The sequence below is a fragment of the Colletotrichum karsti genome (genome assembly GCF_011947395.1).
Source record: "Colletotrichum karsti strain CkLH20 chromosome Unknown Scaffold30, whole genome shotgun sequence".
Taxonomy (NCBI): domain Eukaryota; kingdom Fungi; phylum Ascomycota; class Sordariomycetes; order Glomerellales; family Glomerellaceae; genus Colletotrichum; species Colletotrichum karsti.
This window is the reverse complement of record NW_024065930.1, coordinates 342,332-370,287: the sequence shown is the minus strand read 5'-3', so window position 1 is coordinate 370,287 and position 27,956 is coordinate 342,332. Positions and strand designations below refer to the sequence as shown.

The 27,956-nt window shown below is 56.5% G+C and overlaps 10 protein-coding genes across 10 annotated transcripts; 6 read left to right on the top strand and 4 right to left on the bottom strand.

The window, feature by feature from the left end:
• Positions 1–16: 16 nt before the first annotated feature.
• On the top strand, positions 17–4,015 carry CkaCkLH20_08829 (uncharacterized protein; the record flags this gene model as incomplete). Its single annotated transcript, XM_038891544.1, has 4 exons — positions 17–330; positions 392–807; positions 857–1,491; positions 3,815–4,015. 4 exons carry the CDS (start codon positions 17–19, stop codon positions 4,013–4,015), a joined length of 1,566 nt encoding a protein of 521 aa, XP_038743180.1.
• A 1,459-nt stretch (positions 4,016–5,474) lies between these two features.
• On the top strand, positions 5,475–5,821 carry CkaCkLH20_08828 (fungal hydrophobin; the record flags this gene model as incomplete). The annotated part of the gene is made up of 2 exons (XM_038891543.1): positions 5,475–5,720; positions 5,774–5,821. The coding sequence occupies 2 exons, from the start codon at positions 5,475–5,477 to the stop codon at positions 5,819–5,821; spliced, it is 294 nt and encodes a 97-aa protein (XP_038743179.1).
• Positions 5,822–7,979: 2,158 nt separating this feature from the next.
• CkaCkLH20_08827 (stress response protein) lies at positions 7,980–9,876 on the top strand (the record flags this gene model as incomplete). The annotated part of the gene is made up of 6 exons (XM_038891542.1): positions 7,980–8,055; positions 8,116–8,478; positions 8,538–8,660; positions 8,711–8,769; positions 8,817–8,997; positions 9,050–9,876. The coding sequence occupies 6 exons, from the start codon at positions 7,980–7,982 to the stop codon at positions 9,874–9,876; spliced, it is 1,629 nt and encodes a 542-aa protein (XP_038743178.1).
• Positions 9,877–10,355: 479 nt separating this feature from the next.
• On the bottom strand, positions 10,356–12,861 carry CkaCkLH20_08826 (fungal tRNA ligase adenylyltransferase; the record flags this gene model as incomplete). The annotated part of the gene is made up of 2 exons (XM_038891541.1): positions 10,356–10,607; positions 10,669–12,861. 2 exons carry the CDS (start codon positions 12,859–12,861, stop codon positions 10,356–10,358), a joined length of 2,445 nt encoding a protein of 814 aa, XP_038743177.1.
• Positions 12,862–13,673: 812 nt separating this feature from the next.
• On the top strand, positions 13,674–14,372 carry CkaCkLH20_08825 (uncharacterized protein; the record flags this gene model as incomplete). The annotated part of the gene is made up of 1 exon (XM_038891540.1): positions 13,674–14,372. The coding sequence occupies one exon, from the start codon at positions 13,674–13,676 to the stop codon at positions 14,370–14,372; it is 699 nt and encodes a 232-aa protein (XP_038743176.1).
• Positions 14,373–14,403: 31 nt separating this feature from the next.
• CkaCkLH20_08824 (ribonuclease P 40kDa subunit) lies at positions 14,404–15,716 on the bottom strand (the record flags this gene model as incomplete). The annotated part of the gene is made up of 5 exons (XM_038891539.1): positions 14,404–14,900; positions 14,949–15,077; positions 15,133–15,297; positions 15,354–15,504; positions 15,561–15,716. The coding sequence occupies 5 exons, from the start codon at positions 15,714–15,716 to the stop codon at positions 14,404–14,406; spliced, it is 1,098 nt and encodes a 365-aa protein (XP_038743175.1).
• A 533-nt stretch (positions 15,717–16,249) lies between these two features.
• Positions 16,250–17,912, top strand: CkaCkLH20_08823 (RNA methylase family protein; the record flags this gene model as incomplete). Its single annotated transcript, XM_038891538.1, has 3 exons — positions 16,250–16,363; positions 16,626–17,688; positions 17,752–17,912. The coding sequence occupies 3 exons, from the start codon at positions 16,250–16,252 to the stop codon at positions 17,910–17,912; spliced, it is 1,338 nt and encodes a 445-aa protein (XP_038743174.1).
• A 395-nt stretch (positions 17,913–18,307) lies between these two features.
• CkaCkLH20_08822 (vesicle-mediated transporter vid24) lies at positions 18,308–19,633 on the bottom strand (the record flags this gene model as incomplete). The annotated part of the gene is made up of 4 exons (XM_038891537.1): positions 18,308–18,374; positions 18,459–18,816; positions 18,877–19,027; positions 19,079–19,633. 4 exons carry the CDS (start codon positions 19,631–19,633, stop codon positions 18,308–18,310), a joined length of 1,131 nt encoding a protein of 376 aa, XP_038743173.1.
• A 3,625-nt stretch (positions 19,634–23,258) lies between these two features.
• On the bottom strand, positions 23,259–24,005 carry CkaCkLH20_08821 (mago nashi domain protein; the record flags this gene model as incomplete). Its single annotated transcript, XM_038891536.1, has 6 exons — positions 23,259–23,399; positions 23,459–23,546; positions 23,599–23,662; positions 23,719–23,814; positions 23,880–23,917; positions 23,968–24,005. 6 exons carry the CDS (start codon positions 24,003–24,005, stop codon positions 23,259–23,261), a joined length of 465 nt encoding a protein of 154 aa, XP_038743172.1.
• A 723-nt stretch (positions 24,006–24,728) lies between these two features.
• Positions 24,729–27,771, top strand: CkaCkLH20_08820 (uncharacterized protein; the record flags this gene model as incomplete). Its single annotated transcript, XM_038891535.1, has 4 exons — positions 24,729–25,033; positions 25,096–25,516; positions 25,565–27,560; positions 27,623–27,771. The coding sequence occupies 4 exons, from the start codon at positions 24,729–24,731 to the stop codon at positions 27,769–27,771; spliced, it is 2,871 nt and encodes a 956-aa protein (XP_038743171.1).
• Between the last annotated feature and the right edge of the window lie 185 nt (positions 27,772–27,956).

The following is a 27,956-nucleotide window of genomic DNA, read 5'->3' as shown; positions in this document are numbered from 1 at the left end:
CCCGCACCCCGCCACTATGTCGACCCTCGAAGAGCTCGACGACCTCGATCGTCAGGACCAGAACGACAAGAAGAGAGATGAGGGCGACAAGGACAAGGACAAGAAGAAGCCCACAGGCGATGGTGATGCCGACATGAAGGATGCGGAGGAGGAGGAGGACATCCTGGACGACGAGATCCTGAACCTCAGCACCCAGGACATCCAGACCCGCAAACGACTCCTCGAGAACGACTCCAGAATCATGCGCAGCGAGCTGCAACGGCTTACGCACGAAAAGGCCACGATGGGGGAGAAGATCAAGGAGAACCTCGATAAGATCGCAAACAACCGGTATGCCCCTCCATATCTGGCCAGTGATGACGAAACCGGTGACTGACTTGCTCCACCACAGGCAATTACCTTACCTTGTCGGCAACGTCGTCGAGCTGCTCGATCTCGACCCGACCGCCGAATCCTCAGAGGAGGGTGCCAACATCGACCTGGATGCCACTCGGGTGGGCAAGTCCGCAGTCATCAAGACTTCTACGAGGCAGACCATCTTTCTCCCTCTGATTGGTCTGGTCGACCCGACAACTCTGAAGCCCGGCGACCTTATCGGTGTCAACAAGGATTCCTACCTGATCTTGGACACACTGCCCGCCGAATACGACAGCAGAGTCAAGGCTATGGAGGTGGATGAGAAGCCTACGGAGAAGTACACCGATGTCGGTGGTCTGGACAAGCAGATTGAGGAGTTGGTCGAGGCCATCGTCTGGCCAATGAAGGAGGCGGAGCGATTCAAGAAGATTGGTATCAAGGCGCCAAAGGGTATGTTGTGGCATTGATGCATGTGATGACGAGATGCTGACCTTTTCAGGTGCTCTGATGTACGGCCCCCCGGGAACTGGCAAGACGCTTCTGGCCAGAGCCTGCGCGGCCCAAACCGACGCCACTTTCCTCAAGCTTGCCGGTCCCCAGCTTGTCCAGATGTTCATCGGAGATGGTGCTAAGCTTGTGCGAGACTGCTTCGCACTTGCCAAGGAGAAGGCCCCTGCCATTATTTTCATTGACGAGTTGGATGCTGTCGGTACGAAGCGTTTCGACAGCGAGAAGAGTGGTGACAGAGAAGTCCAGCGAACCATGTTGGAGCTTCTGAACCAGCTCGACGGGTTCGCGTCAGACGACCGCATCAAGGTGTTGGCTGCCACCAACAGAGTGGACGTCCTCGACCCCGCCCTGCTCCGTTCAGGTCGTCTCGACCGCAAGATCGAGTTCCCGTTGCCCAACGAGGAAGCCCGCGCGCAGATTCTCAAGATTCACTCCCGCAAGATGAAGGTCGACCCCGCCGTCAACTGGGGCGAGTTGGCCCGCAGCACAGACGAGTTTGGAGGTGCTATGCTCAAGGCCGTCTGTGTGGAGGCTGGTATGATTGCCTTGCGTATGGGCAAGAACAAGATCAGTCACGAGCACTATGTGGACGCTATTGCCGAGGTGCAAGCCAAGAAGAAGGACGTGAGTGTTTTCGTGAGCCGCATGTTGAGACCTGTGCTGACCTACTTCAGACTGTTAACTTCTACGCTTAATCCATCCAAGCGTTGGATGCCGCTGGGTATATGGGGTTATTGCTTCTGGCGGGAATGGGGCATAGACGATTCGATTGCGATAGACAACATTGTACGATTACCACGGACACCCATGCGGCCTTTTAGGAATGGAAAGCAGGGTAGCAAACCCATGATCCGGTGTTGTGATGGTGTTGTTTGCAATGTGATTCTGTCTTTGCGGGCAGGAATTTGTGAGGCCTCTTGCCAAGTGGCGACAATAACTACTTGGGTTACTGCGAAGTAGAGGCCAAGGTGCTCCAGATTTGGGATTGCAGTCTCGACGATCCTCAGGAGACGCGTGGTCGAACATGTGTGTTTACTATCACCTTGGAGATGCGATCGGCAGTCTTTCAGGAACAGCACGGAGTTGCCGCCTGTTCTTAGCTGCAGCGAGGACAGGCCTTGTCGAGCTGATGGAGATCGCATGCGAGAGCCTCAAAAAGCACAAGGTGCACCGTATCCCCGTGGAAGCCACACACATCGCCTCCAAGTTCGTCTGTTAATCCCATTGGGACAAACATGGCCAAGTGGCACACATCGATACCACGCCGTTACGTAGATGACCAACCAAGAGCTCCAGTCGCAGAACCCCAACCATTACGGAGTGGCCAATCGAAAGGATCAATGGCGGTCGGCACTCAACCGAGTGGTAGAAGCGTGTTTCCAAGTTTATAGCTGGTGGCGCTATTCTTCTGCTTGCCCGTTTTTTTTTGAAGCCTCACTGACGACGCGACGTTGCCCGTTCTCCTTGGTTTGTATGGCTGATCCCTGCCCGTTCTGGGGTCGCTTCCAGGCCGATCGAATGACAGGGGGCCTCAAGATGGCAGTCATTCCCTAGCGTCTCGTCTGGTTTTCATTTTGTACAGAGCATTCTCCTGGGCTCTTTTTCTTGGCTCCCTCCTCGCGGCTGGATTGGTGACGAGGAAATTGCTGTGAAAGGAGGTGATGAGGGCGACGCAGGCGAGGTGACATCGAGGGAGGCGAGTGTGTGTCCCCCCTGATGCAACACGTCGGTGTGCCCGGCTTCGATTCTTGGGTTGCCGGCAGGCTGTTCAGTAACTTCAGTTGTGCACGGTTTCCAGAGTTTTGAGATGTGGTCGCCTTTTGGTTGTCGCGGAGCATGTCGATGGCACGTCGTTGCGGCTGGAGGTGAGTTACCGATGGTTCGGACCTCAGCCAGGGCGGGCGATGACGCGATTGCGGCGCCGACCCTCTTCGGCGATTTTCCAAGGAAGAGTGAGAAGCTTAAGCGCCGTTGGTATATCCGTACACTCTCTTGTGTTCGAGCCTTGCTCCTTGAGCAACGTCACGGCGAGCCCTACGCCTGAGACATTCGGCCCCCGATCTCGACTTCCCACCGCGGCCCCATGTGCCGGCCTGCGTCCGACTTCGTGCCGGATCGAGGGAGTGCTGCTGCATGGTCTTCTGGAATCGTTTAATTTCTCTGGGGTGGACGGATCGTCATGATCATGCATGTTCCCAGCACGGCTGAAGATTTGCTGTCGTCTGAATTCCCATCCTTACGTTCATCGGATTTTCGTCGTGCTTGCTTTTCGTTTTCTATTATTATCGCTGCACGTTTTTTCTGTCTTTACACTAAATGCTAAGAGGTGAAGATAGACACTGGCCCAGCTGTCCAAGGGACACATACGCCGACTTGACCGAGAGAGATGCATCGTGGCGTCGCCGATCGTGGGCGAAACCGAGCCACCCAGCCACGGCGTCACGGCTCAGACACGAGGAGATCGTCCGGCCGTTGGGCGGTTTCTTCCAACGCTTTGAATCTCGGTGTGATGGATGACGCCCCCCTCTCTTTTTCCAGAACATCAAGGATGGGGATGGGAAGTGGTGGGTGCCGGTAGTTAAGACGCAGGGGGACGGCACATATACCCCCGCTTTCCTGACCTCTTCCGAGGACCAACGACATGTCGAGACGTCGGTGCTCGCACTGCTTGGCTGGTTGGGCTTTTTGGTACACTAACAAGTTAGTTTGGCAAGGTGGTTTTCTTGGGTTGGACGGTTTTACTTCTGGTGTGAGCATTAGATCATATCATGTTGATTTCAGAATGGGCCTCTGCTTGCCATGACGAAGCTGCGTCGCCAGCCCCGGATTTCTCGTGCCATTGTGCGCAGAAACCGAAGCAATCACTTCGCAAAACCCGCCCGAGTGGGAAGAATAGAGTGCTTGCATCCGAACAAGTCTCCGAAAGGCTCGCCACTGACGACCCCAGGCAACGGACACCGCGTTGACGATCACATCTCTCTCTCCCCTTCGAGGGCCAGGCAACTCGGCTAATTCATCCCATGCGATGCCACTCTTCCGGACGTCCTCCTTTCGGGACAACTTCCTCAAAATCCCCAAAATCCTGTTCTCGCGTACCGTCGTGCAGCTCCTGAGGCTCACTTTCGTCTTTCAGGTCCTCGATGCCTGACGTATGCGGTGCTTCGAGGGTGACAGGGAGTCTGTTTTTGGACTGTTGATCGGCCTCCGGGTTGACGGCTGTTTGCTGCGCATGCGAGATTGGATCATGCGCTTGTTCAGATGGGCGATTTTGTCTCGGTGGGTGGTTGTTTGGCGCCGAAGCCTTGTCACTTCCCCCAGGGTTGTGAATCGGCCACTGTCGTCAGTCAATTTGCGCTTTTCATGCCTTTCTTCCCTGGACCGAGGTGTTCAAGACTTTGGTACCGATATGCTATCTCCTGTCATCTCTTGTTTGGGACTTACAGACTCGAAACCTTTGGCGGCTTTGACTGTGGCTGTGGTTCGACTTATCTCGTCGAGGATCTGCAGGATGGTTTTGTCTGGAGAGGAAATCAGGGGTGGTTCTTTTGCCTTGTGAGGGCCCCTTGCCTCGTGGTTTTCAGGTCGAGTGGCCACACGAATGCGCAAACATGCTTGCCCTGCCTGCCCCATGTCCACCATGGACTGGTTTGGGTGTCTACACTATTACAACTGCAGTGCGGTGGTAGATTCCTCCTTCTTGAGCCCAGGGCTGATTTGTGCCTGCGTCTGGTCGTCTTCCCGGTATCGTCCAAACTACCCATGTTGACGACCACGTCAATACCTCCTACACTACGTGCTCCTCCTTAGGGGAACCAAACCGGGGGTGTTTGTCTCCCCATCCCTGCCCAACGGCGTCTAGGCACAATCGACTAGCCCTATTTCTCCTCTTCTTCCTCGTCCACTTAGACGACCACATCGACCCCCTTTCTTCGGTGTGTGGGCGTCACCGACCTATGATGTCGAGAGATCGCAGTCTGGTAGGCTGCCAAGGTCACGGCTAAGCGGCCTCCAAGTACAACGGAGACGGCATGTGGCAACACATCTCAAGGCTCCATTGGAGATTTCAGGTACCCGATCTGATTAGTCTTCCGTCGTGGGGACCGGGTGTGCTGGCGGGGGATGAAGTGACTTCCCGCCTCATTCCAACCGCGGGCCCCCCCGGCAACGGCAAGCTGGAGGAGACGTAGAGAGAGTGGTTCTCAGCTCGACGGGTCATGAGATCGACGGCAGCCGTGTTCGTCACTCCACGAGCTTGAGGGTATATCTGGTCTCATGTTATGGCTTGTTCGATGTTACCCTGTACCAGGGATTCTGTGGATGGTGGTCGTGAAGCGGCGGCGCGAGCGCGTCTGGGTTTGTGGAACCGGGTGAAGAGGTGGAACATCGTCATCGGGCTGGAGGCCTGTGACGAAGGTCAAGACCGGCTTCGACTTGTTCTGTTGAAATCTCTATATAAACCGACTCTCCATCCGTGTAGACGTCTCCATCTTCCATCCTCATCAGCCCATCAACACCAGCCAGCCTCCAAACCTCAACCCCAAGCCTTCGTTCATATACAATCTTTAACACCCACCAAAACCACCAAAACCAAGACCAAAACCGTCAAAATGCAGTTCCTCGTCGCCGTCACCGCCCTCTTCGCCAGCGTCGCCTTCTCCGCGCCCCTCGAGGAGCGCCAGGCCTACGTCCCGTGCTCCGGCCTCTACGGCACCTCGCAGTGCTGCGCGACCGACGTCCTCGGCATCGCGGACCTCGACTGCGGCAACCCGCCCGAGACCGTCACCTCGGCCGACAACTTCAGCGAGGTCTGCTCCGCCATCGGCCAGCGTGCTCGTTGCTGCGTCCTGCCCATTGTAAGTCTGCTTCGTCGTTGAATGTTCCACACATTGCTAATGGTTTGCCGTAGCTTGACCAGGGCATTCTCTGCAACACCCCTACCGGCGTCCAGGACTAAATGTCTCGTGGATGATTGTAACTTTGTATGATCTTCGCTGAAAAGATGACGGGGTCGACCGAAGGGTTTCGATCGATTTCAAAGCTACAAGGCTGTACGATTTGGAATGGTGTAATTGTACTTCGATTTGCGGATGACAGCTGATATACCACGGGAGCAACACGGGTCAGAGACGAATGGATTGGGATATTGGGATACTGAGATATAGGACAGATCTTGAGCTGCTGTTATGCGGCTTGTACAAAACCTATCTTAGAGGAATGGAATTTTCTTTGAGTAGTCGAGGCCCGCCTTGATTCATCACGTCTTGGTGTTTACTTACAATCATCCTATTTAGCGTACTGACTCCTTACCCAAGAATCACCGGCCGAAGGAGACCGAAAGCAGTTATCAGTTCTGTATGAGTATTCCGAACGACCAAGCACTGATAAGCTCATTCCCCAACAATTAACAAAGGATATTTACGAGATTTCCTCGGCAATTATGAGCTGGATACACCGATTCTTGAGATTCCCTTGCCATAAGGGGAGGAGAATAGTGTCAATAAAGTTCGTTGCTCTCTTTCCTCCACCCCGATACCACCTATCTTTCTATCTCTTTTTCATTCTTTTTATCACCCACGTTTTTTTGGCACTGAACCTTATTTCTCACTTACACATCATTGTCAACAATCGTGATGTTGTCATGGTCGAGTTCTTCGGGGCAGAACCCCTGAAAGCTGCAGCATGGGCAATGACGCTTATGGGGAATTGGGACGAATTTCAAGGTGAGGAAATTGAACAATTCGGTGTCGATGAATTTGGCACTTGGACTGCGGCACGCACTGACCGCCAGCTGGCAGGCGTCCTCGTTACCCCACATGGCCCATCAGCCGAAGCGGTGGCGGTGCGTGAGTGGCTGAAATTTTCCCTCCAATGTGGGGTTGGCGCAGAATGACATCACCGGAGCATTTGGTCCTGGCGCCGCTGTGGCAGGCAGTCGCTGCTGAGACAGGAAGGCGAGACCTTCAGCTTTTAGCAACACCATCGAGATGTCCAACACAGAAGGAGCAACATGAAGCTATTTCGACTTTTATTCTCGTGAGATATTCCACGGATTTGAAAAGCATCAGTCAGAGCATGAATTGCATCCCGTCTCCCCAGTTTTCCCATCAAAGTACGGTTTCACCACGGGGCTCAAAACTGACCTGCAACCTTAATGTTCAGCGCTATGCACGCCCGGGCTGCTGCGGATACGTACCGCGCCGTGGTGCGCCCAGGGCAGCGGGCTTGGTCCAGGCGGCGACATGGTAAGGGCGCTAGCCACTGACAGGGGATAGCTACGTCATGCTAGGAGGAGACCAGCTCTCACGGAGCTCTGTGAGTGGCTACAGCAGAAGCTCCCCCATCGTCCTTTAAGCAGATCATCGCAGCATGTGGCCTGTCCTGGTCGATGCGATTGCATTGAATTGACGTGACCAGCCGCAATATCTTATGTCTGCAGCTTCTGCCTGCCTCTAGACCTCTCACAGGCGAGGGAGCACAGAAGCTACCTACCTAGGTATACACAGATCGGAGGAAGGAGCATCCATCACACTGAGAAGTTCTTTCCACCCCAGCTGCTCCTGCTACTTCCCGTCGCACTTGCCTCCCTCTCGTCCCAAACCACCTCAGGCAGGCGCCTTGTGCAGGAAGGCGTCACTTTTTATGTAGACAGTTGGGGCAAGAGCACCTCGGCCAGCACTTGCCCTCCCAAAGTACGTAGTACGTACGGCAAGACCAACTGGACGGGCCAAGTGCAGCCACAATTTCCCACAAACGCAGCCAAGTGACGTGATGGATTCCTGACGTTCGATGCACCGTGAATTGACCTTTTTTCCTACCTGATGTTTTGTACCTACGTAGCTTCCTGGCGACGGCCATTCCTCCTCCCTGTCAACAACCCTCCACACCCACATACGCACTGCTTTTCCACTAGGTCCCCGTCTCCCGCCTTGCCTTACGTCAAACAAAACAAAACCCATCCGCCCCTTGGCACCCTCAAACATCTTCTTCCTCCTGCCTCACTTCACAATACCCTCATCCTGTGGTTTTCCTCTACTCAGTTCTTCCAGCTTTTTGTGATACCCTCTTCGTAACTGCTGCTTCATTGGAAGACTGATAGCAGAAACACAACCACCATGCGTTTCCTCCCCGCCGTCCTCACGGCTTTGGCCGCCCAGGGCGCCGTTGCCAGCTCCTGGTTCTCCAAGGCTGGTGAGTCCACAAGTCATTTCAATATGCTCTTTCCAAACAAAACTGACAAACAATACGCAGCCTACAACAAGTGGCACGAGACGGAGCTTGAGCGCTGGCTCTCCGACCACGATATTCCCTACCCTACCCCCGCCGACCGCAAGGACCTCGAGAAGTTGATCGAGAACAACTGGAACGACTACGTCGTTTCTCCCTACAACTCGTGGGACGCCGACAGCCTCCAAAAGTACCTGAAGGCCAAGGGCATCGAGACCGAGGCCTCCGCCAAGGCAAACAAGGACTCTCTGGTCTCCCAGGTCCAGAGCTCGTGGTACGAGACGGGTGACCAGGCTCAGAATGCCTACCTCAGCGTCAAGGACTGGATCTTGGACACTTGGACCGACAGCCAGCTCAAGGCCTTCTGCGACAAGCACGACATTCCTGGTATGTCTGGCCCCACCGAAGTCGTGATGCTTAGAGCTCCCTCACTGACATCATTCCAGTTCCCCAGCCCCGCAAGCGTGACACCATTCTCTCCAAGGCTCGCTCCAGCTACGACACTGTCGCCCAGAAGGTCGGCGAGTCTGCCTCTTACCCCGGAAACTGGCTGTACGAGACTTGGTCTGGTAAGTGTGACAACATTCCGTTTAAGAGATGTCCCACTAACCCCACGCAGAGTCTGATCTCAAGGAATGGCTCGACACTCACGGCTTCCCTGCTCCCCAGGTCACCAGCGTAAGTTGCAAAGTTACCGAGAAGTAGCATGCCCTAACAATTTCCAGCGTGACAAGCTGATCGCCTCCGTCCGCCGCAACTCCCGTCTCGCCTACCTCAAGGCTCAGGAGCAAGCTGCCACCGCTTCCGCCAGCGCCCAGCAGGCCTATGCCACCCTCACTGACATGGTTATTGACGCCTGGAGCGAGTCTCAGCTCAAGGAGTTTGCCGACAAGAACGGAATACCTGGTACGTGATTCTGCAAGTCTCCAGTCACAGTGACGTCACTAATACGTCGCAGTTCCCCAAGGTACCAAGACCAACGAGCTCCGTGCTCTGATCCGCAAGCACCGCGCCGACTTCCTCAACGAGAACGTTGCAGGCAAGGCTTCCAGTGCCTTCGGTGCTGCTACCTCCAACGTTGGCTCGGCCGCTTCTCAAGCCACCGACAAGGCTTCTCTCGCCGCCCAGGAAGCTTTCAACGAGGCTGTTGGCACCTGGTCTGAGAGCCGCCTCAAGGCCTACCTTGATGCTCGTGGCATTCCCGTCCCCCAGGGCTCCAAGACTGATGAGCTCCGCGCTCTTGTTCGCAAGAACCAGCACAAGGCTGCCTCTGGCTGGACCGCTTGGACTTTCGATGACTTCTCCACCGAGAACCTCAAGAACTACCTCTCCTCAAGCAGCGATGTCACTGCCAAGAAGGCCGCTGAGAAGAAGGACGCTTCCCGTGACGAGCTTTTGAGCGCTGCTCAATCTGCCTACAGCTCTGCTTCCTCCGCTGGCGGTGCTTCTTACGCTTCCGTGACCAGCTACCTGAGCAAGGCCACTGATTCCGCCAAGTCGAGCCTGTTCGACACCTGGAGCGAGAGTGAGCTCAAGTCCTACCTCGACAGCTATGGTGTCAATGTTCCTCAGACCTCCACCGTCGACGAGCTCCGTGCCTACGCCCGCAAGCAGTACACGTACTTCAAGTACGGTACCTCGACTCCTTCCGAGACTCTCTTCGCTAAGATCGAGGAGAACTTCAAGGACACCTGGAACTGGGTTTCCAACCAGATTGGCCTCGGCGCTGATGCCGCCCAGAAGAAGGCCGATGAGGCCAAGGAGAAGGCCAAGCAGGAGTTGTAAACACACTTCGACTTCTATTTACTCAAGGGGGGAGGTGTTGATGGTGGCTTTTACGGGTCACGGATTAACGACGGATGACAAAAATTGGGTTTCCGGCTTGCTTTATGACATTTGCACTTGACTTTGGCATGGGATCCCATGGGTAGCACGGCATCGGACTTTTCATATGCCCTGTCTACCACTAAGCTAGGACTGTACACTATCGATTAGGAATGAAGCACGAAAGACGAGATAATTAGCATGTTCTCTTATGACGTTGATCACTGTGCACGTTGTGAATGTCAATTTTGCAGCCTGTCCAATAGAGTACAAAACTCCATCCAAGTAGGCAAGTTCTTGTGAAAACAAGTGGTGACTTTTCGTATTTACCAGCTATTCGTCTAACTGAGTAGAGCTCATTTCATCATTACCATAAGCAATGCATCTTTTTGGTATCACAACCACGCCTACCTCCTCCTCCGGTTCCCCCTCCGCCGACGCTATCTAGAAAGGACACCCCTGACAGTTCCCTGCAGGCTGGGCTTGTTGTCGAAGACGACCTCGCTGACACCCGTTCCCTCGCCCGTGCCGTTCTCGAGCCAGCGCGCGAGCAAGTCGTTGCTCTCCTTGGGCTTGACGTTGTCGTCGCGGGTGCCGACGGTGATGTGCGCGACGGCGTTGACGCACTGCCACCGCTCCGTCTCGTCAACCAGGCGCACGACGATGGCCATGACGCGGTCGTCGAATACCACCTGCGTCAGTTAGTCTGGATATCCTGCTGTCACGGATTGGGTTACTAGGAAGTCTTCTTACCCTCTCCATCTCAACGCCGCACTCGCCCACGGGAGGGATTTGGGGCTGGTGCTGGTGCTCGACCGACTTCTCCGCCTCGGCGTGGATGGCGCTGTAGCGCTGCCACAGCTCCGCGTGCTCCTTCAGGCTGGCGCGGTGCATCAGCGTGACGTGGAACTTGGGCTGCACGCGGCGCGTCTGGACGAGCTGCGTGTAGAAGCGCGAGGCGGGCATGCCGGCCTTCTTGAAGGCGCCGTCGAGGACGCCGCGGACCTCCTGGGCGGGGACGTCGACAGACATGTACTCGAGGGGCTTCTTCTTCTGCTTCTTAGGCTGCTGCTGCTGCTGGGGCTGCTTGCGGGGCCCGCGGTCGGGGATGTTGTGCTTGAACTCGGGCTTGTACTCGATGAAGGCCGACTGTATCGCCTGGTCGAGGCGCTCGGCGGAAGGGACCTCGGGCAGCAGGTTGGGGTACATGCGGTGCAGCTCGTTGATGACCTTTTCGAGGTTCACGCGGCTTCCGGCGGTGGGGTCGAGGTGGATGACGTTGTCGAAGCCGTTGTCGGGCGGGGAGAAGGCGGAGATGGGCTCGAAGCGGGAGACGAAGCCCTCCATCACGCCGAGGAACTTGTTCGCGTCGGTCGCGGCGTGGATGGTCTGGTGGTTGTCGCCGCGGGCGAGGACGCGCTCCTGGGTGATCCTGCGGACCTCGTCGACGTTGTTGTCGTCGTGGTCGAAGTGGAGGGCGACGAGGCGGGCCGTCTTGTGCTGGATCTTGACGTCGGTGAGGAGCTGCTTGCGCTCGTGCTTCTGGGCGTTGTTGCGGTCCGCGACGACGACGGGGGTTTCCTGCAACTGGTCGAGAACGGCCTTGACGAAGCGGGGAGGGCGGCCCTTGCCGGAGATGTTGTCGTTCTGGACGTGGCCCCACTGGAAGAGATGCGTCAGGGCGACGGCGATGGTCGTCTTGCCGCAGCCGATGGTCGCGATGGGGCAGAGGATGACATCGCGGGTGACGTCGGCGTCCACATTGGACGGCTCGTCGAGCTCGAGGTTAGCAGCGTCGGAGCCCTTCATGTTCTTGAAGGCGAGGAAGTCGTTGCGCAGGGCGATGATGCCGTGGTTCTGGTTGTATAGCTGGCCGAGCTTGGGGTCTGCCTGAAGGCGGCGGCGGGCGTAGAGAAGGTACTCCTCGGTAATCTTTACGTGCTTCTTGTACTTGGGCGGGCGACCGGAGATCATGGCCTTTGTGCACTCTCTCCACTGGCGGTACATGAGATAGGGCTCCTCGAACTTGTACTTGAAGAACCAGTCGCGGTAGGGCACCGACTCTGGCTTGTAGCTCTCCTTGCAGCGGATGACGAAGCCCTCGACGTCGCGGCCGCCGTGGGCTCCGGTCTCTGCCACCTCCTCGAGAAACTTCTTGACCTCGTTGATGTCGTCCATCAGGATCAAGCCCACCTGCTTGAAACCCCACGTATCACCAAAGCTCTGGACGACGGCACTGGGGTAGGTCGCGAACTCTGGGAGGTTCAGGTTGATTCCGTGGATGTACAGACCGGCCTTGTCCGGGCCGTACTCGAGGATGTGCTCCTCAAAGGAGTCGTCGCAGAGCTCGGCCACGGCGGTGGCATTGCGATTCCTCAACTCCTGGGCCAGGTCCTCCTTCGTCTTGCCAATGGCCGCAAGCTGCTTCTCCAATAGACGCTCACCAGCAGTGGCATGGCTGAGCTCGGCATCTGCGCGGTCTCCAGTGGAGTGCTTGCTGCAAACGAGCAGTGTTCCGTCCTCCAGGCCAGAGATGAAGATGATGCAGCCATTCTCCTTGAGGGTGAGCTCGTAAGGGCCCTTTGTCCTCTTCAGGATGTTGTCCCACTTTGTATCATGCACCTCCTCCACGTTGAAGAACTTGTCATATCCACGGGTGACAATCTCTGGCTCGTTGTGGCGGTTCCTTGTTGTGAAGAGGCCGCGGGCGTATGTGGGCAAATCGCGCTTCTTGTAGTCCCACTCCTGCATCTTCCATGAGTCCACCTTGATGCCATCCTGGGAGTTCTTGACGTCGAAGGTGTTCTTTTTGCAGGAGAAGCTGGCGGCTCCCTTCTTTGTGGCTTTCTCCAGGGCACGAACCATACCTGCCACCTGCTGGACATCTTGGGCGATGTAGGGAGCCTTGGGCATTACCGCCTCGGCTGTTGTTGCTGCTGTAGCCATGGCTGCAGAGAAGATGTGAGTTGTTATGAGGGGGGATGTTCTGTGCGTCGAAGAAAAGGCCCTGCGGGCTATGAACATATAGAAGACGGCAGCTCGTCGTCTTGTTTGTGGAGTGGTGATAATCACTTGAAGTTGCAACCCACAAGAAAAAGAAAAGGTGGGAGGCAATGTGATTTTTGTAGAATGAGAAAAGAGACCGAGTCCTCCAGTGTTGGACGAAGAACGTAGACGGAAGCTACAAAGACGACACAAGCAGGAGGTGAGTCACTTCCTTGGATTCGGACCCTGGCGACCGCTCCGACCTCTTTTTGAAATGGCCTCAACCGGGCTTGGCTTAAGTTCTCCTTGAAGAGTCCTCAGACACGGAAGTTGGAGTCACGCCGGAAGATCGGTGCTGCCTGAGATGAGGTGAGGTAAGATTTGATACTGGACGTCTAGGTAAGGTACGAGATAGCGGCTGTTATCCTGGTTTTGGAGGGGCTGAACGAGCCGCAGCGAAGTGGCGTGGGCGCGATAATGCCCTGAAATCTGCTTATTTTGACGCTTGGAGGGGCAGCACCCCCGGAGATTTAAGCTAGGCGTCAGAAGAAGCAAGCGGTGAGGGTGAAGATCGATTCTTAGCGGGGTGTGCGTCACCGAAAGCTCCCCGCATGGCAGAAAGAAAAATCCACTGTCGCTTCCACAGACGCAGCTTGGAGAACAAACATTCGACTGCGCCACGACCGTGATTTTGGCCTCAAATCTCCACGACCCGAAATTCAATAATCTCCAATTAGCTCCTTACACTAGACGATCCATCGAAAGACCCCGAAATGTCTCCCAATCCGTACCTCCTCGCCGCCGACAACCCATCGGCCCTCCTGGCCCTCCTCCGCGAGAACCCCGCCATCGCCTCTGGCCAGGATGAGCACGGCTACTCCCTCGTCCACGCCGCCGCCAGCTACAACCACCTCGAGCTCCTCCGCGCCTTGATCCGCGAGTTCAATGTCGACGTCAACATCAGGGACGAGGACGAGGAGACCCCGCTGTTCGTCGTCGAGACCGTCGACGCCGCCAAGTGCCTGGTCGAGGAGCTCGGAGCGGACATCAACGCCAAGGGCGCCGAGGGCATCACCGCCGCGCAGAAGATCGAGGGCGAGGGCGACTACCCCGAGGTCGCCGAGTACCTGAAGAGCGTCAAGTCGCACAGGACCGCCGACGCCGTGGCCAAGGGCCAGACCGAGTCCGGGGCTGCTCCCGCACAGACTGAGACGGAGACCGGCACCGCCGCGCCGCCCATCGAACTCCCGCCCGTTCCCGAAGGTCTCGGCGTGACGCTCGGCACCATGGACCAGGCCGAGGAGGTTCCTGCCGAAATCGACCCCGAGTTCAAGCGCAGGATAGAGCAACTGGCCGAGAGAGAGGACTTCCACACCCCGGAGGGCCAGGCTGAGCTGCGCCGGCTCGTCGAGGACGCCGTCTTGGACCAAGCACTCGGCGACGAGCGCAGCGTTCGTCAGAAGCAGGGCTAGCTCAATTCTCTTCTCTTACATACAAATTCTTTTACTCATTGCTCTTGACCTCCCAGAGGAGGTAATGACCGGGCGATTCAGGCGGTCGGAGGAAGGAGACCTCGGTGCTGTCGCCGACCATGCCCTTGGAAAAGGACGTCGCGCTCATGGCGAACCAGACTCGCGATGGGAGAGCGGCGAGGGCGTCGATGAGGACACTGCGCACCCAGCTGGAGGCGAAGAGGCCTTGCCAGGTGATCTTGCAGACCTTCCCATGCGGAGCGGAGTCGGCATCTCCTGGGACTTGGTAGCGGGATAAGTACGGGTCGATGGAATCGCCTGCCTCGACGCGCGGGCTTTGGAGCCGGATCAGGGACAGCCACTCGTATGTCTCTGTGGCGAAGTCCTCGAGGGCGGGTCTGTCGCTGTTCTGGAGGATCTCCGGAGGAAGAGTGAGAGGTGCCATTTGGACCTGGCCGTCTGAGATGACCGATGGCTGGCATGTGTACCTTGTTGGATGGTACTGGTCTAGGGGGTCTGGTGACGGCGCTGAGGAAGATTAGAATAATCCACACAGAGAGCCTCGAGGGGACTTACTGGTAGTAGTCGCATTGCAGAAGAGCCACGTTGCGGGCGTGTTGAAAACGTTTTTGCACGCGTAAAGCAATCTGTCGAAACCTTTCTTGCCGTGAAACATTGAGCTATCCCGCAATTGGTAGCTCACGACTGAGTTCGTTAGTTCCGCTGGTGGTGTCGAGGACGGTGTTGGTGGTCGACTCACTCCATCTCGGCTTCAAACCCCTCTTCCCTTTGACTCCGTGCTCCTTTCCTACCAGGCCGGCTCGCTCGTAGGTCTCTTTGTCGAGATACATAGTAAGGAGACCCTCGCGCAGGGTAAAGACGTTGTCGACGGTCGTCTTGCCTTCGGAGTGCATGAGAATGTTGCCTACGCTGGTCAGTTTCCGAGACAGGAAGAGACTCGAGTGACATGTTGGAACTGACTGCCTGGTCCCTTGATGTACTCGTTGTAGAAAGCGCCTTCCAGAATCTGGCCAAGCGTCATGATAACCCGGTGGAAGGTCGGTGGAGCAAGCTCCTGGACGAGTTTCTGGTGCACCAGCTCGAAGCACTCCTGGGGAAGTATGAGATCGACCTTGAAAATGGTCAGTTGAATTCTCCCTACAACATGACAAACACCTAGGAACTGACCTTATGGTTGAAGTCCTGGCTCAGGATAGGCGCCCACGGCTTCCCCTTACTCGGGAGCTGGCTGGGCGTGGGCTCGGGCGGTACGTGAGCCATGGTGCCGTAGCTGACGAAGCATTTCGGCGACTGGTAGACGCTCGGCGTCGGGAACGAGAGCATTTCGACTTGGTTTCGGGAGTTTCTATAGCTTGTTTCGCGATCTCTGCTGTTGAAAGGTGTAAGGATAGCCCCTAGAGAGCTTCGACAACTCGAAAGCGAGAATTGCATCTGCGAGCTAATTCCACGGCAGGTGTGCGCTGATTGGGCAAAGACCCACACCTTCCCTTCTGGAACCCGACTGGAAGGAAAACTCCAGCCACGGCGGCGTACGTCCATCCAAGTGAATCATCCACCAAAAAGTGACAGTCTTCAAACCCACAAACCCATCGAGTCAGCCATCCAAGGCGTTGGAAACCGACGATTTTCACCTCCAACGACTCGATTTTGTCCCCTTTCGAGAAGAATTAGACTGGCATCTTTGTCGCGTCACTGTAAGTGTTTCTGTAAAATTTGAGGCCCGTACACAATGACTGACCAGCACGAAAGAAGCAAACAACACGCAAACGAGGGGCACTTTTCACCCCGCGCTACGCCAGTTTTTTTCTGGACTGCCCCTCCTCATCACGACTTGCGCCGCCGCGACCAGCAACAGGATGGAGTACCTGGTGCGCTTCTCACAGGCTCACGAGTCCTTTAGACTCCCTGAGCTACAGGCTCTGGCGGATCTCGAGGGTATCGACATGAAGGTTGTCGAGTACAGCCATGAGGTAAGTCTGGTTTACTTCATGAAGGTCTCGAGTGAGCATCTTCAACCTCAGTCACCTCTCCGGCCTCACACCATTTGACCCAATATCGCTCTGTCGAATATTTCCTTCAGATTTGTATCTTGTCTCTGGTTTGGCTACATCTGGACTTTTACGACTTTATACCACCCAAGCCTCAGCATGCTCATGATTAAATGTATTCATCTCATAACAAAAAGCTCAACACAACCCCTATCTCATGAATGTCACAGCTAATAGCTTCCAGACTCCCTTCTGCATCGTAACACTCCCCTCCCACGCATCCGCCTCAAAACTCGTCGCCCGCTCCCTCCTCACGCAATCAATCCACCACCTCTGGGCCGCAGCCCCCTCCCACGACGCCCTCCACGCCTCCCTGAAGCCCAACTTCCCGCCAGACTCCCCCCCGAAAGAGACCCCCTTCTGGCTCCCCTCCTACCAGACGGCCTCCTTCCGCTTCGCCCTCGACACCTACCAAAACTCCCGCCCCCACGCCGACTTCGTCGCCCTCATCAACGCCTTCAAATACCTCCCTCTCAAGGGCCCCATCAAGATGAAGAACCCGGACATCGAGTTCACAATCTTCGAGGACTGGGACCTCCACGGCCCGGCCCCGAAACGCGTCTACCTCGCCCGCCACCTCGCCAACGGCGCCCGCCACCTCTCCCTCACTTACGACCTCAAGAAGCGGGGCTACATCAGCACCACCTCCATGGACTCGGAGCTCGCCCTCGTCACCGCCAACATCGCCCACGCCGGCCCCGGCAAGCTCTTCTACGACCCCTTCGTCGGCACCGGCAGCTTCCCCGTCGCCTGCGCCCACTTCGGCGCCCTCGGCTTCGGCTCCGACATCGACGGCCGCAGCATCCGCGGCAGCGGCGGCAAGCGCTCCCTCCGGGGCAACTTCAGACAGTACGGCCTGCAGCACCTCGTCGGCGAGTTCTGGACCGCCGACCTGACCAACTCGCCGGTGCGCCGCGCGCGCTGGCTCGACGGCATCGTGTGCGACCCGCCGTACGGCGTGCGCGAGGGGCTGAGGGTGCTCGGGTGCCGGGACCCGGAGAAGACGCCGTGGGTGGTCGAGGCCGGCAAGGAGCGGTACAAGGACACGGACTTCATCGCGCCCAAGAAGCCGTACAGCTTCCTGGCGATGCTGGACGACATCCTCGAGTTCGCGAGTGATACGCTGGTGGATGGCGGGAGGTTGTCGTTCTGGATGCCCACGGCCAACGACGAGGAGCAGGAGATACCCGTGCCGGAGCACCCGAGGCTGGAGATTGTCGTGATGTGTGTGCAGCCCTTCAACAAATGTAAGTTTCCCCTTCCCCTTTTGTCCGGTACCGCAGGTGGATAGCGACTTACACCATCGCCAGGGTCACGGCGACTCATCACATATCGCCGCATTCCCGACGGCCAGGTCGACCAGGAGAAACTGGCGGCCTACAAACGCACAACCCACGAAGGAACGACAGCAGATGAACTGAACCCCTTTCGGAGGGGGTACTTCACCAAGTTTGAAAAAGAAGAAGCCTAATAGAAGAAGAAACATGTACAGCAAGTTGAAGCCCCCCCTCCCTTTCCGTCTTTGATGATGCCTTGTGTCTGTGCCTGATAAATACCACTGTTCGCGCGCGTAGTGTCTTGCTTTCTCTCGTTCTCTCTGTGTGGTCATAATTCCCTTTGCTGCTTGCCTTGAATTACCCCTACTCGTCATACCCAAGGCATGTCCCAAGGCACCGTCGTCGTCGTTTGATATCATTTGTCCAATAAAAAGCAACATGCATCCGTAAAAATTCCAACAGATGGCAAACTCCCGCGCCGGATGACTGTTCTTTCCCGTCGGGATCTGCGCTCGTACCTCTCGCCTGCACCCCGAGCTCCTTTCCTTTCCGGATTCTCCCCGGGTGATCGGACCTGTTAATTTTCTTTTTATCTGAATTCCATGGCGCCGAAGCAGCCCCTGTCCTCCACGTGCTTGAGCTCGAGTTGCTGAAACCTGGGGAGGGGCGTTAGCAGACGAAGAAGAAAAAGAAAAGTTCTCGGGGTCTCGGGCTTTTAGAAGGGTATCGTCGGCACATACTTTTCGCTCTTGGAGTGGAAGTAGATACCACTCACTTCACCCTTGACCTGGTTGAAGCAGATGTAATAGAAGCCCTCGAAACTGGCACCCGAAATGGTGCGCACGCGATGGTCGGGAACGAGGAAATGCTCCTTCCAGCGCATAAAGATGTTTTCTCGCTGGGCGACGTCGCGGATCACCACAGGGCCCTTGCGCGCCTGCTTCTGGAAGGGACGGAAGGCGTTGAACTTGGCCCAGTGATTCAGGTCGATCTTGTCCGTGGCGCCCCAGCTCTCGTGGTTCGTGTTGAAGCCGTATTTGGTGCCGATGATCTCGCCCTCGAAGTACGTCGTCAACGTTGGGTGGTCCTCGGTGAGCCCTGCACAAAGTTTAGTGGCCGTTACACAACGGGCGGGGGAGCTTTGTGGGAGGTGTGTACCTTGAATACGGAGGTAGCCGCATAGGAAAGACTCCCGCAGATCGACGTGCTTGATTTCGACCTGGACGTCGTAGACTTGCCGTTCGGATTGCTGTGTACCGTGGAACTTGCTTCCTGGTCGCAGGAATGATGATGGTGATGATGGAATGATCTGTGACTGTTAGCCATTGCGTGAGTCGAATTGGAACACGCCAGCACGTACGCGCATATTCGAATACTCCGAACCCATGGACGGTGCCATGAGCTCCTCTTCCCACACGTCATCGGCATCGATATCCATGTTCTTCTCGTTGTGTAGTGTTGTCGGCGATTGCATTGCATCGTGCCGCCTTGAACCATCGGCACGGGAGGCTCGCGGCCTATCACCAGCCGAGATGCCCTCCTCATCTGATTCACCGTGCTTCAAGGACTCCGCGTCGGCACCAGGCGTTGAATGGGCGGTATCTCCCGATTGCGGCCTTGGCGACATCGTTGTCGACCGAGACGAGACGGCGGAGGTGGGCTCGTCGTCGAGGATGACTTCGGTGCTGATGCCCTCGACCGGGGACATTGGGCTGAAGGGGACGGGGGATATGTCCTCGTCCATGCGGTCTTGGTTGTGATGGGAATCCATCTCTGCAGGGCCCTCGTTTGCATCGGTAGGCGGACGCCAACTGCGTTGTGGGGATCTTGAGCTGCTGTCTTCAGGACATGTCGAGAAGCTGTGCGATCGGGGGGAGTGCGGGTCGGGAGGCGGGTTGGATGAAGGCGTCGGCATTTTCGAGGAAGGGTGTGTGTCGTGTGCGATGTTCGTGAGGACAGTATGGAGGTGGATGTCGATGTCGGGCGATGGGGGTCGGTCGCGTTTACGGGGAACGCTGCGGCTTTACCGCCAGCAGGGGTCGAAGGGCTCCGCAATGATGACAGCCGGGGCGGTTGGAGGATCGTGGAGAGAGCGGATGGAGTATCGGTAGCGGTCTTGAGCGATTCGTTGACTTGTAAATGAAGCCGTTGGTCGGGAAATCGCTGTTATTTGCGGTCGCGAGACGAAAGTCGGTCGAGAGGATGCGAGAAGCGAGAAGGTGATTCAGGCCAGTTGGAGCAACAGGCGAAGCTGGAGTCGGCCTCGAATGGATGGAATCGGCAGGCTGCCAAGCGAGAGGGAGCGGTCGGGAGAGGACAAGGGCATTGGCTGGGGGAATCTCCAATACCACCTCCCACTGTTGATTGAGAGTCGCAAAACCGCCTGGCGTCGTGGGATGGCGATGCTGTTAGTGCGGCGCGGGCGACCAGGTCGAATGAGGAGAAGAAGTAGCGACGGGAGCTTAGGTTGTCGCAAGTGTCGAAGCTTACCGGGCTGAGGGAATAGAGAACCGGTAGCAGAAGAAGCGGAGGAGGATGTGTGACTGACGGGATGTGACAGAGGCGAACAAATTGGTGAGGAGGAGCGAGGAATGGGAGGGTTGCCCAGGACCAGTGACAGCGAGGTACGGCTTCTACAGGTACGGCTTCGGCGGCGACGGCAGTAGATAGCAGTACATGTAGAGCCGGCGCAGCGCAGTTCAGAGGCAACGGAAGCACACTGGAAGGCACCTTTACCACAGGCCGCAGAGAGAGCAGAGTCGGGACAGGACCAACCAAGGAACGAGGAAATGGGACGGGGGTGTGACCATTGGCGATTGGCGACTGGGGGAGCAAATGGGCAGGGAAAGGGAAGGGCGGCGCGGGAATGGAATTGGGGGGACGACGAGACTTGGACTTGCTGGGATGGGACGGGACGGTGATGGAGGGAGGTGATTGGCGAGCGTCTGCTGGGAGGGTATGAATGTAAAAATGTTATCTCAAGGTGAGAGAGAAGATGAATAAAATCCTAAATTCGGCCGGCTTGTTGGTTTGGTTGGTTGGCGATAGCGTTGAGACGGCGTTGAGATTGTGGTGAGTGTGAGTTTGAGTGTGAGCTATGAGAATGAGTTTATGTCGCTATTCTCGATTATCGTGAGAAATTCTCAAGTCACGCGGTTAGATGGACTGGACTGAAGTGATGGAACGAAGGTGCCTACATGAACGGCTAAAGTACATGAGACTGAGGTGCATGCAAAAGGGAGAAGGTCACTGAACGGCTCAGATGCTAGCCAAGTAACTCAACTCAGCTCAGCTAGCTGACACTTCAAAAATGACTTCAGTCAATGCATTGCAGCCGATGACGCTCCTCAGTCCCCGCCTCTCCATCTGCCCTGCTGCAAGCCCGCCGCTTCCTGCGCAATCGTTACCTTAGCACACTGGGCTGCCACGTTGGAAAGGGTCTCCCTGGCATGTGCCAAGTGAGATTTCTTCTGTGCTGTCGGGTCTGCCCTGCGTCCGTTGTCCGCTGTTGTCATAATCGTCTTCTCTGTCACTGACTGTCAGAGAGAGGGCCGCGCTAGACTGAAGCCAGCCACGACACTTTACCCTCAACTTCTCTAGCGGCGCATTTAGTCGAGGGCTTGGATCTTTGAGAGACACCTCTGCCGGGCTGAAAGCGTCACGGACAGAGACAACGAACACCAGCATGACGGGACACCTCGGCGCCTCCAGCCCCCAAGTTCCAGCCACTCCAGTGTCGTCTGATTGAACCTCCGTACAGGTATGTAAGTGCAAGGTCATCCATCTCACGAATACACGATGCACGAGGTACCGAACACGAAGCCGACGCTCGCTGGACACGCCCTGCCTCCAGCGTACCTTACCATGGCTGTACACCAGACGCTGCGCTGTAGTCGGTCTCAACACCTCTCTCTGCCTCATGCACCCCAACTCCTGAACGCCGCATCGCATGTTGCATAGGTTTTTAGGGGTGCAGGTCCCTCTTCGGGCTTGCGGGGGGCTCGCAGTCCCCGTTATTGCAGGCGCTGATGCCGCCCTGCCGGATCCCGCTGCAGGCGAAGACTCACTCGCTACTTTACTCTCAGGCTCCCGTCTCTCAGCCGACGACCATCAGTGACATTCCAAGTCACACCGGACCACTAGACTCTTCACGCGCTGGTTCGATCTGCTCATCTGCTGCAGAGGGCACAGACTGGTGCCAAACTCTGTGCTCTTGCAGGATTTACAGCTCTTGCTATGGCGGCAATTTCTATCGACTCGGTGTGTCTAAGCATCAAGTTGAAGAGCCATCTCACCTTGGTTTTCTCACGTCACCTCAAGGTGAGCCATGGTCAACCGCCTCACCTCAAGCTACGTGCATCTAAGCCTCACTCCTTGAATTCACATGAAATATGAACGGTAGTGCTCAACTCAGTAGAGTGGTTCCCCTGAATCAGATAAACTGCTCAATGTCTTCAAGCACTTCCCTGCCATGGTCTGTGAGCTCGCTCTTCATCTGCATTATTGCCGCCGTCTGTGCCTTCGTCATTGTATCTTTAATTCCCCCTTTTGAGTCAGAGACCAAAATACAAACTCGTCATCAACGGTGGACTCGCCCTCGACTCAACCTCACAACCATATCTCCGACCATTTCTCAAGATGATTCACTGAAGGATAGCCATCATAATAGACAACGTGTCGATGCTAGCCCCCTGTTCCAGCCGAACGCCGGGCACCAGCTCCCGTCACGCCTCACCTCCCGCCTTACTCTTAACCGAAACCCGCACTCCGCCGTCGGTCTTGGTCTCAGCCTCCGCCATGCCTTGCTCTTCCTTGCAACCCGCCGAGCCGACCTGTCCGGCTTGTTGTATGCTTAGCCCGACCGGCCGTTACAAGTCTGACTCGAGATGCCCCGTTGACAGCTCGAGCCGCAAACCAAGTGCGACAACCAGCTCGCCCCAACTTCCCAATCAAAAGGTAATCTTAGGTTAGTTCTCCTGCTGCCGCGCCGTCTGACAGCGGCCCGCATGTCAGTGAACCATCTCAGACCCTTTTCGATGCCTGACCTGAGGTAATCTGAAGAACACGCCCGATCCGCGACTCGTCGTCTCCCAATCTGTTCGTGGCAACGCGCGTGCATCTCATGCTTGAAAAAAACGTGTCTCGTTATTCCGGATCACGACCAACATCGGCCATGTCCGTACGTGTCTACCTCGTAATAAGGGACGGCTGCTTGCCGATCGAATTCTTCTCCTTTTCCGCCGCCGCCGTCCGTTCGCCAGCGCCTGCCGTCATGTCCGAGCTGAAGGGCCCAAGACCTGCTTCATGCATACACCTGCAGCTTTATGCACTCTTCTAGAAGAATATCGGTTTTTTCCCGCTTCCCGCAGTCCGCAGTCCGCAGGTCACACGCGGGGTTTCGTCAATGTGCTTTTGTCTCGTAAAAACGCCCTCCCTTTGTTGAACCATTCGTCCCTCGCCGAATCGGTGGTCGGCCTCTTGATTCCGGATATCTTCGCTGTTGCTGCCGCCGTGGAGGGGGTATTCTCGTCGACCTTCGTTTAGATGGGCTTAATCTTGAAGTGCAGGGCAATCAAGCTGAAGACGAGCGCCTTAAGATCCTGCACCAGGTAGTAAAACACGCGCAATCCTTCCGGGTCTGCCGACTCCGTCACGTCGACCAATGAACCAATTTTGGCCGTCTGCCCCCGAAACATGTCAGCGGGTGCCCCGAGAGCAAAAGGATCATACTCCCACCCACCTCGAAAGAAATATGATCGTTGCCCAGCCGGATCTCGAGCTCCTGTCGTCCGTCCTTGTTCTTTTGCGGCCACTTGGAATCGTCTTCCCTTCAGAGTGTGTTAGTCGGGTTGCTTGGTGGCACCGGGCGCGGGAACGCACTTCATGATTTCGCTCGTCTTGATGATGCGCTTGATCTCGTCGATGACCAGGGCGCTCACGCACACTGTGCACTCATGTCAGCCACTGTCTCGGCAGCGGTGTCGAAGGGTGGTTTCGTACTCTCTTTGCGAATCAGACTGTCGTTTCGGTAGTTGGAGTTGTTCGCGTATCTCGCAACCGCGCTGCGTCCATCGCCGACGACGCGAAAGTCAAACTCTGAAGTCGAGGTTAGTAACGCTAACTCGAAATCGACGAGACCTAAGACTGGCCGGGTTTCTTACCCAGGAACTCGTGGCCGAAACGTCCAGAGTGACCGGAGCTAAGTCCGTTAGCTGGGTGTACGAAAGCAATGCGACTCCAAGTACGCACTAGTATCGCATGTAAAACTGATCGTTGGGGCCCGACATGATGGCGGTGTCGTCGACAAAGGTCAATGTCGGTGTCTTGTCACGACTGATGTCTCCGGAGCTGCAAGGCTGGGGATGGGAATGCAAGAAAAGCGGGATGGCCCCGTAGCACTTTCAGCCCTGGCGGGGTCAGGCATCATGAGTGGATGAAGCTTCGACCAATGGCAGAGCTCCAGCGTCGGCGGCTCTGTCTGGGTCTTTCCGGACTTAATCCGATCCGAATCCAGGGGCCGGGGTCCACTTCCCAATTCCCGTCGTCACGTGGCTCGCTTAGTGACACCTGTTCGGCGGACGGCGCCAGGGACAGATATTCACGGAAGGCCAGATCAGTGTGTAAGGCATTACTTGATACCTTGGAGAGAGAGCCTGCTGCCAGCCGTATATCGGATCGGTGAACACTCAAACAACAACAGCTGGTGACGCATGCCTACGCAGGTCTCGTGTGGAAGCGGACAGATTCAACGGATGGCCTGAAGTACGTTTTGTTACCCAATGCCATCTTCCACTTCTTAATTGCATGTACCTGAAGCTCCTTGAGCTAACACGTATTCACCCCCGTCCCTTAGACCGGACTGTCCAATCCCCAAATCCCCACCGCCCAGCTTCGTTCGATTCGATACATCCCACTCGAACCCCCGACTTCCCAATCTTTAATTCCCCCTTGAACACGTCGTCAACCTCACCGCGCCGGCACCGAGCCAGCAACACCATACCGCCGCCACGATGGCTTCCTTTCTGGAAAATGCGTACAGCTTGGTGCACCAGGACAATGCTGCCGACGTGCCTTCCCTCTCCGACCTGCGCACGCAGCTCGAGAAGGGCACCGACGAGAGCAAGGTCGAGACCATGAAGCGCATTCTCACCATCATGCTGAACGGCGACCCAATGCCCAATCTGCTCATGCACATTATCCGATTCGTTATGCCTTCCAAGCACAAGCCGCTCAAGAAGTTGCTCTACTTCTACTACGAGATCTGCCCGAAGCACGACTCCAATGGCAAGCTCAAGCAAGAGATGATCTTGGTCTGGTTCGTGGCAGCTACAATCTGGACCTGAAGCTTCTTCACCCCTGCTGACACTTTGGCTACAGCAACGGTATCAGGAACGACCTGCAGCACCCTAACGAGTACATCCGCGGAAACACCCTCCGCTTCCTCTGCAAGCTGAGGGAACCCGAGCTTATCGAGCCTCTCCTGTCCTCCGCGAGACAGTGCCTCGAGCACCGCCACGCCTACGTGCGCAAGAACGCCGTCTTCGCCGTCTCCTCCATCTACACACACAACGCCTCTCTCATCCCTGATGCGTCCGACCTCATTAGCACATTCCTCGAAGCCGAGAACGACCCGACATGCAAGCGCAATGCTTTCGCCGCCCTCGCCTCTATCGATCACGAGAAGGCCCTACTGTATCTCAGCACAGTATTCGAGGGTATCCCGAACGCAGAGGAGCTGCTGCAGCTCGTCGAGCTCGAGTTCATCCGCAAGGATGCTGTCCAGAACTCCCAGAACAAGGTAGGACCTCTGGAGATGGTTTGCTTGGCGCATGGCTAACCTGAGCAGGCGCGGTATCTCCGTCTCATTTTCGACCTTCTCGAAGCCAGCACCTCGACCGTCGTGTACGAAGCCGCCTCTTCATTAACCGCCCTCACCAACAACCCCGTCGCAGTCAAGGCCGCCGCCGCCAAGTTTATCGAGCTCAGCATTAAAGAGGCGGACAACAACGTCAAGCTCATTGTGCTCGACCGCGTGGACCAGCTTCGGAGAAAGAACGAGGGTATCCTGGACGACCTGGTCATGGAGATCTTGCGCGTCCTCTCCAGCCCTGATATTGATGTTCGTCGCAAGGCTCTGGGTCTCGCCCTGGATATGGTATCGAGCAAGAACGTGGAGGAGGTTGTGCTTCTGCTTAAGAAGGAGCTGTCCAAGACGGTGGATCAGGAATACGAGAAGAACACCGAGTACCGCCAACTCCTCATCCACTCCATCCACCAGTGCGCCATCAAGTTCTCCGAGGTCGCCGCTAGCGTCGTCGACCTGCTTATGGACTTTATCGCCGACTTCAACAACACCTCGGCAGTGGACGTCATCAACTTCGTCAAGGAGGTCGTGGAGAAGTTCCCCAAGCTGCGCAAGCCAATCGTCCAGAGGTTGGTGGCCACCTTGAGCGAGGTGCGCGCCGGCAAGGTTTACAGAGGAATCATGTGGATCATTGGAGAGTACTCTCTGGAGGAGCGCGACATCAGGGACGCGTGGAAGAGCATCCGTGCCAGCCTGGGCGAGATCCCTATTCTTGCCTCGGAACAACGGCTGCTTGACGGCGATGGTGAGGAGGAGCAGAAGGAACAGGTCAACGGCCACTCCAAGCCTGCGCAACCAACGGGCTCCCGCAAGGTGCTTGCTGACGGAACGTACGCTACTGAGACCGCCCTCACCAGCCAGTCTTCTGTTGCAGCCAAGCTGGAGGCTGTCAAGGCCGCCCAGAAGCCTCCTCTGCGCCAGCTTATCCTCGACGGTGACTACTACTTGGCGACCGTCCTCTCCGCCACCTTGGTCAAGCTCGTCATGCGCCATGCCGAGATCTCTGCCGAGGCCGCGAGAACAAACGCTCTCCGTGGTGAGGCCATGCTTATCATGATCTCCATCATCCGCGTCGGCCAGTCGCAGTTCGTCAAGGCCCCCATTGACGAGGACTCCGTTGACCGTATCATGTCCTGTGTGCGGTCGCTCGCCGAGTTCAACCAGCACAAGGAGCTCGAGACCGTCTACCTCGACGACACCCGCAAGGCCTTCCGTGCCATGGTCCAAGCCGACGAGAAGAAGCGTGCTGCGAAGGAGGCGGTTGAGAAGGCCAAGACTGCCATCCAGGTCGACGATGTTGTTCAGATCCGCCAGCTCTCCAAGAAGAACGCGTCGGACGGTTTGGACGAGATCGAGGTCGACCTCGAGAGGGCAACTGGTGGCGAGGGTGCCGCCGAGGACCTCTCCTCCAAGCTCAGCCGTGTCGTCCAGCTCACCGGTTTCTCCGACCCGGTGTACGCCGAAGCGTACGTCAAGGTGCACCAGTTCGACATCGTTCTGGACGTGCTCCTCGTCAACCAGACCATGGAGACCCTCCAGAACCTGTCAGTCGAGTTCGCGACCCTGGGCGATCTGAAGGTCGTCGAGAGGCCGACGACGCAGAACCTGGGCCCCCACGACTTCCACAACGTGCAGTGCACCATCAAGGTCTCGTCCACGGACACGGGCGTCATCTTCGGTAACGTCGTCTACGACGGCGCCCACTCCACGGACACCAACGTCGTCATCCTCAACGACCTCCACGTCGACATCATGGACTACATCCAGCCCGCCACCTGCACCGAGACGCAGTTCCGCACCATGTGGACCGAGTTCGAGTGGGAGAACAAGGTCAACATTAACTCCAAGGCCAAGACGCTGCGCGACTTCCTCGAGCAGCTCATGGCCGCCACCAACATGAACTGCCTGACCCCCGAGGCCAGCATGAAGGGCGACTGCCAGTTCCTGAGCGCCAACCTATACGCCCGCAGCGTATTCGGTATGTTATTTCGTCATTGCTACCCTTTTGTCTCATCTCTGTTGTACTAACACATTTCGCAGGCGAGGATGCTCTGGCCAACTTGAGCATCGAGAAGGAGGGCGAGGACGGACCCATCACCGGCTTCGTCAGAATAAGAAGCAGATCGCAAGGCCTGGCGCTGAGCCTGGGATCCCTCAAGGGTCTCAACAAGATCGGCTCGGGGGCGTAAGGTCTGTGTGTGTGTGTCGAGTTGATGTAGTTGCTATATATCGAAAGACTGCAGCGGTCAAAAAAAAGCCCCCCGACGTCATCATTGGAAGCCTCCATCCCGGCGGGTGTTTGTCAAGCCCAAGGGGCGTAATGGGGTAGGAGATCTAGGATCCGCAAGAAGAATACGAGGGGGCAGAGAGATAC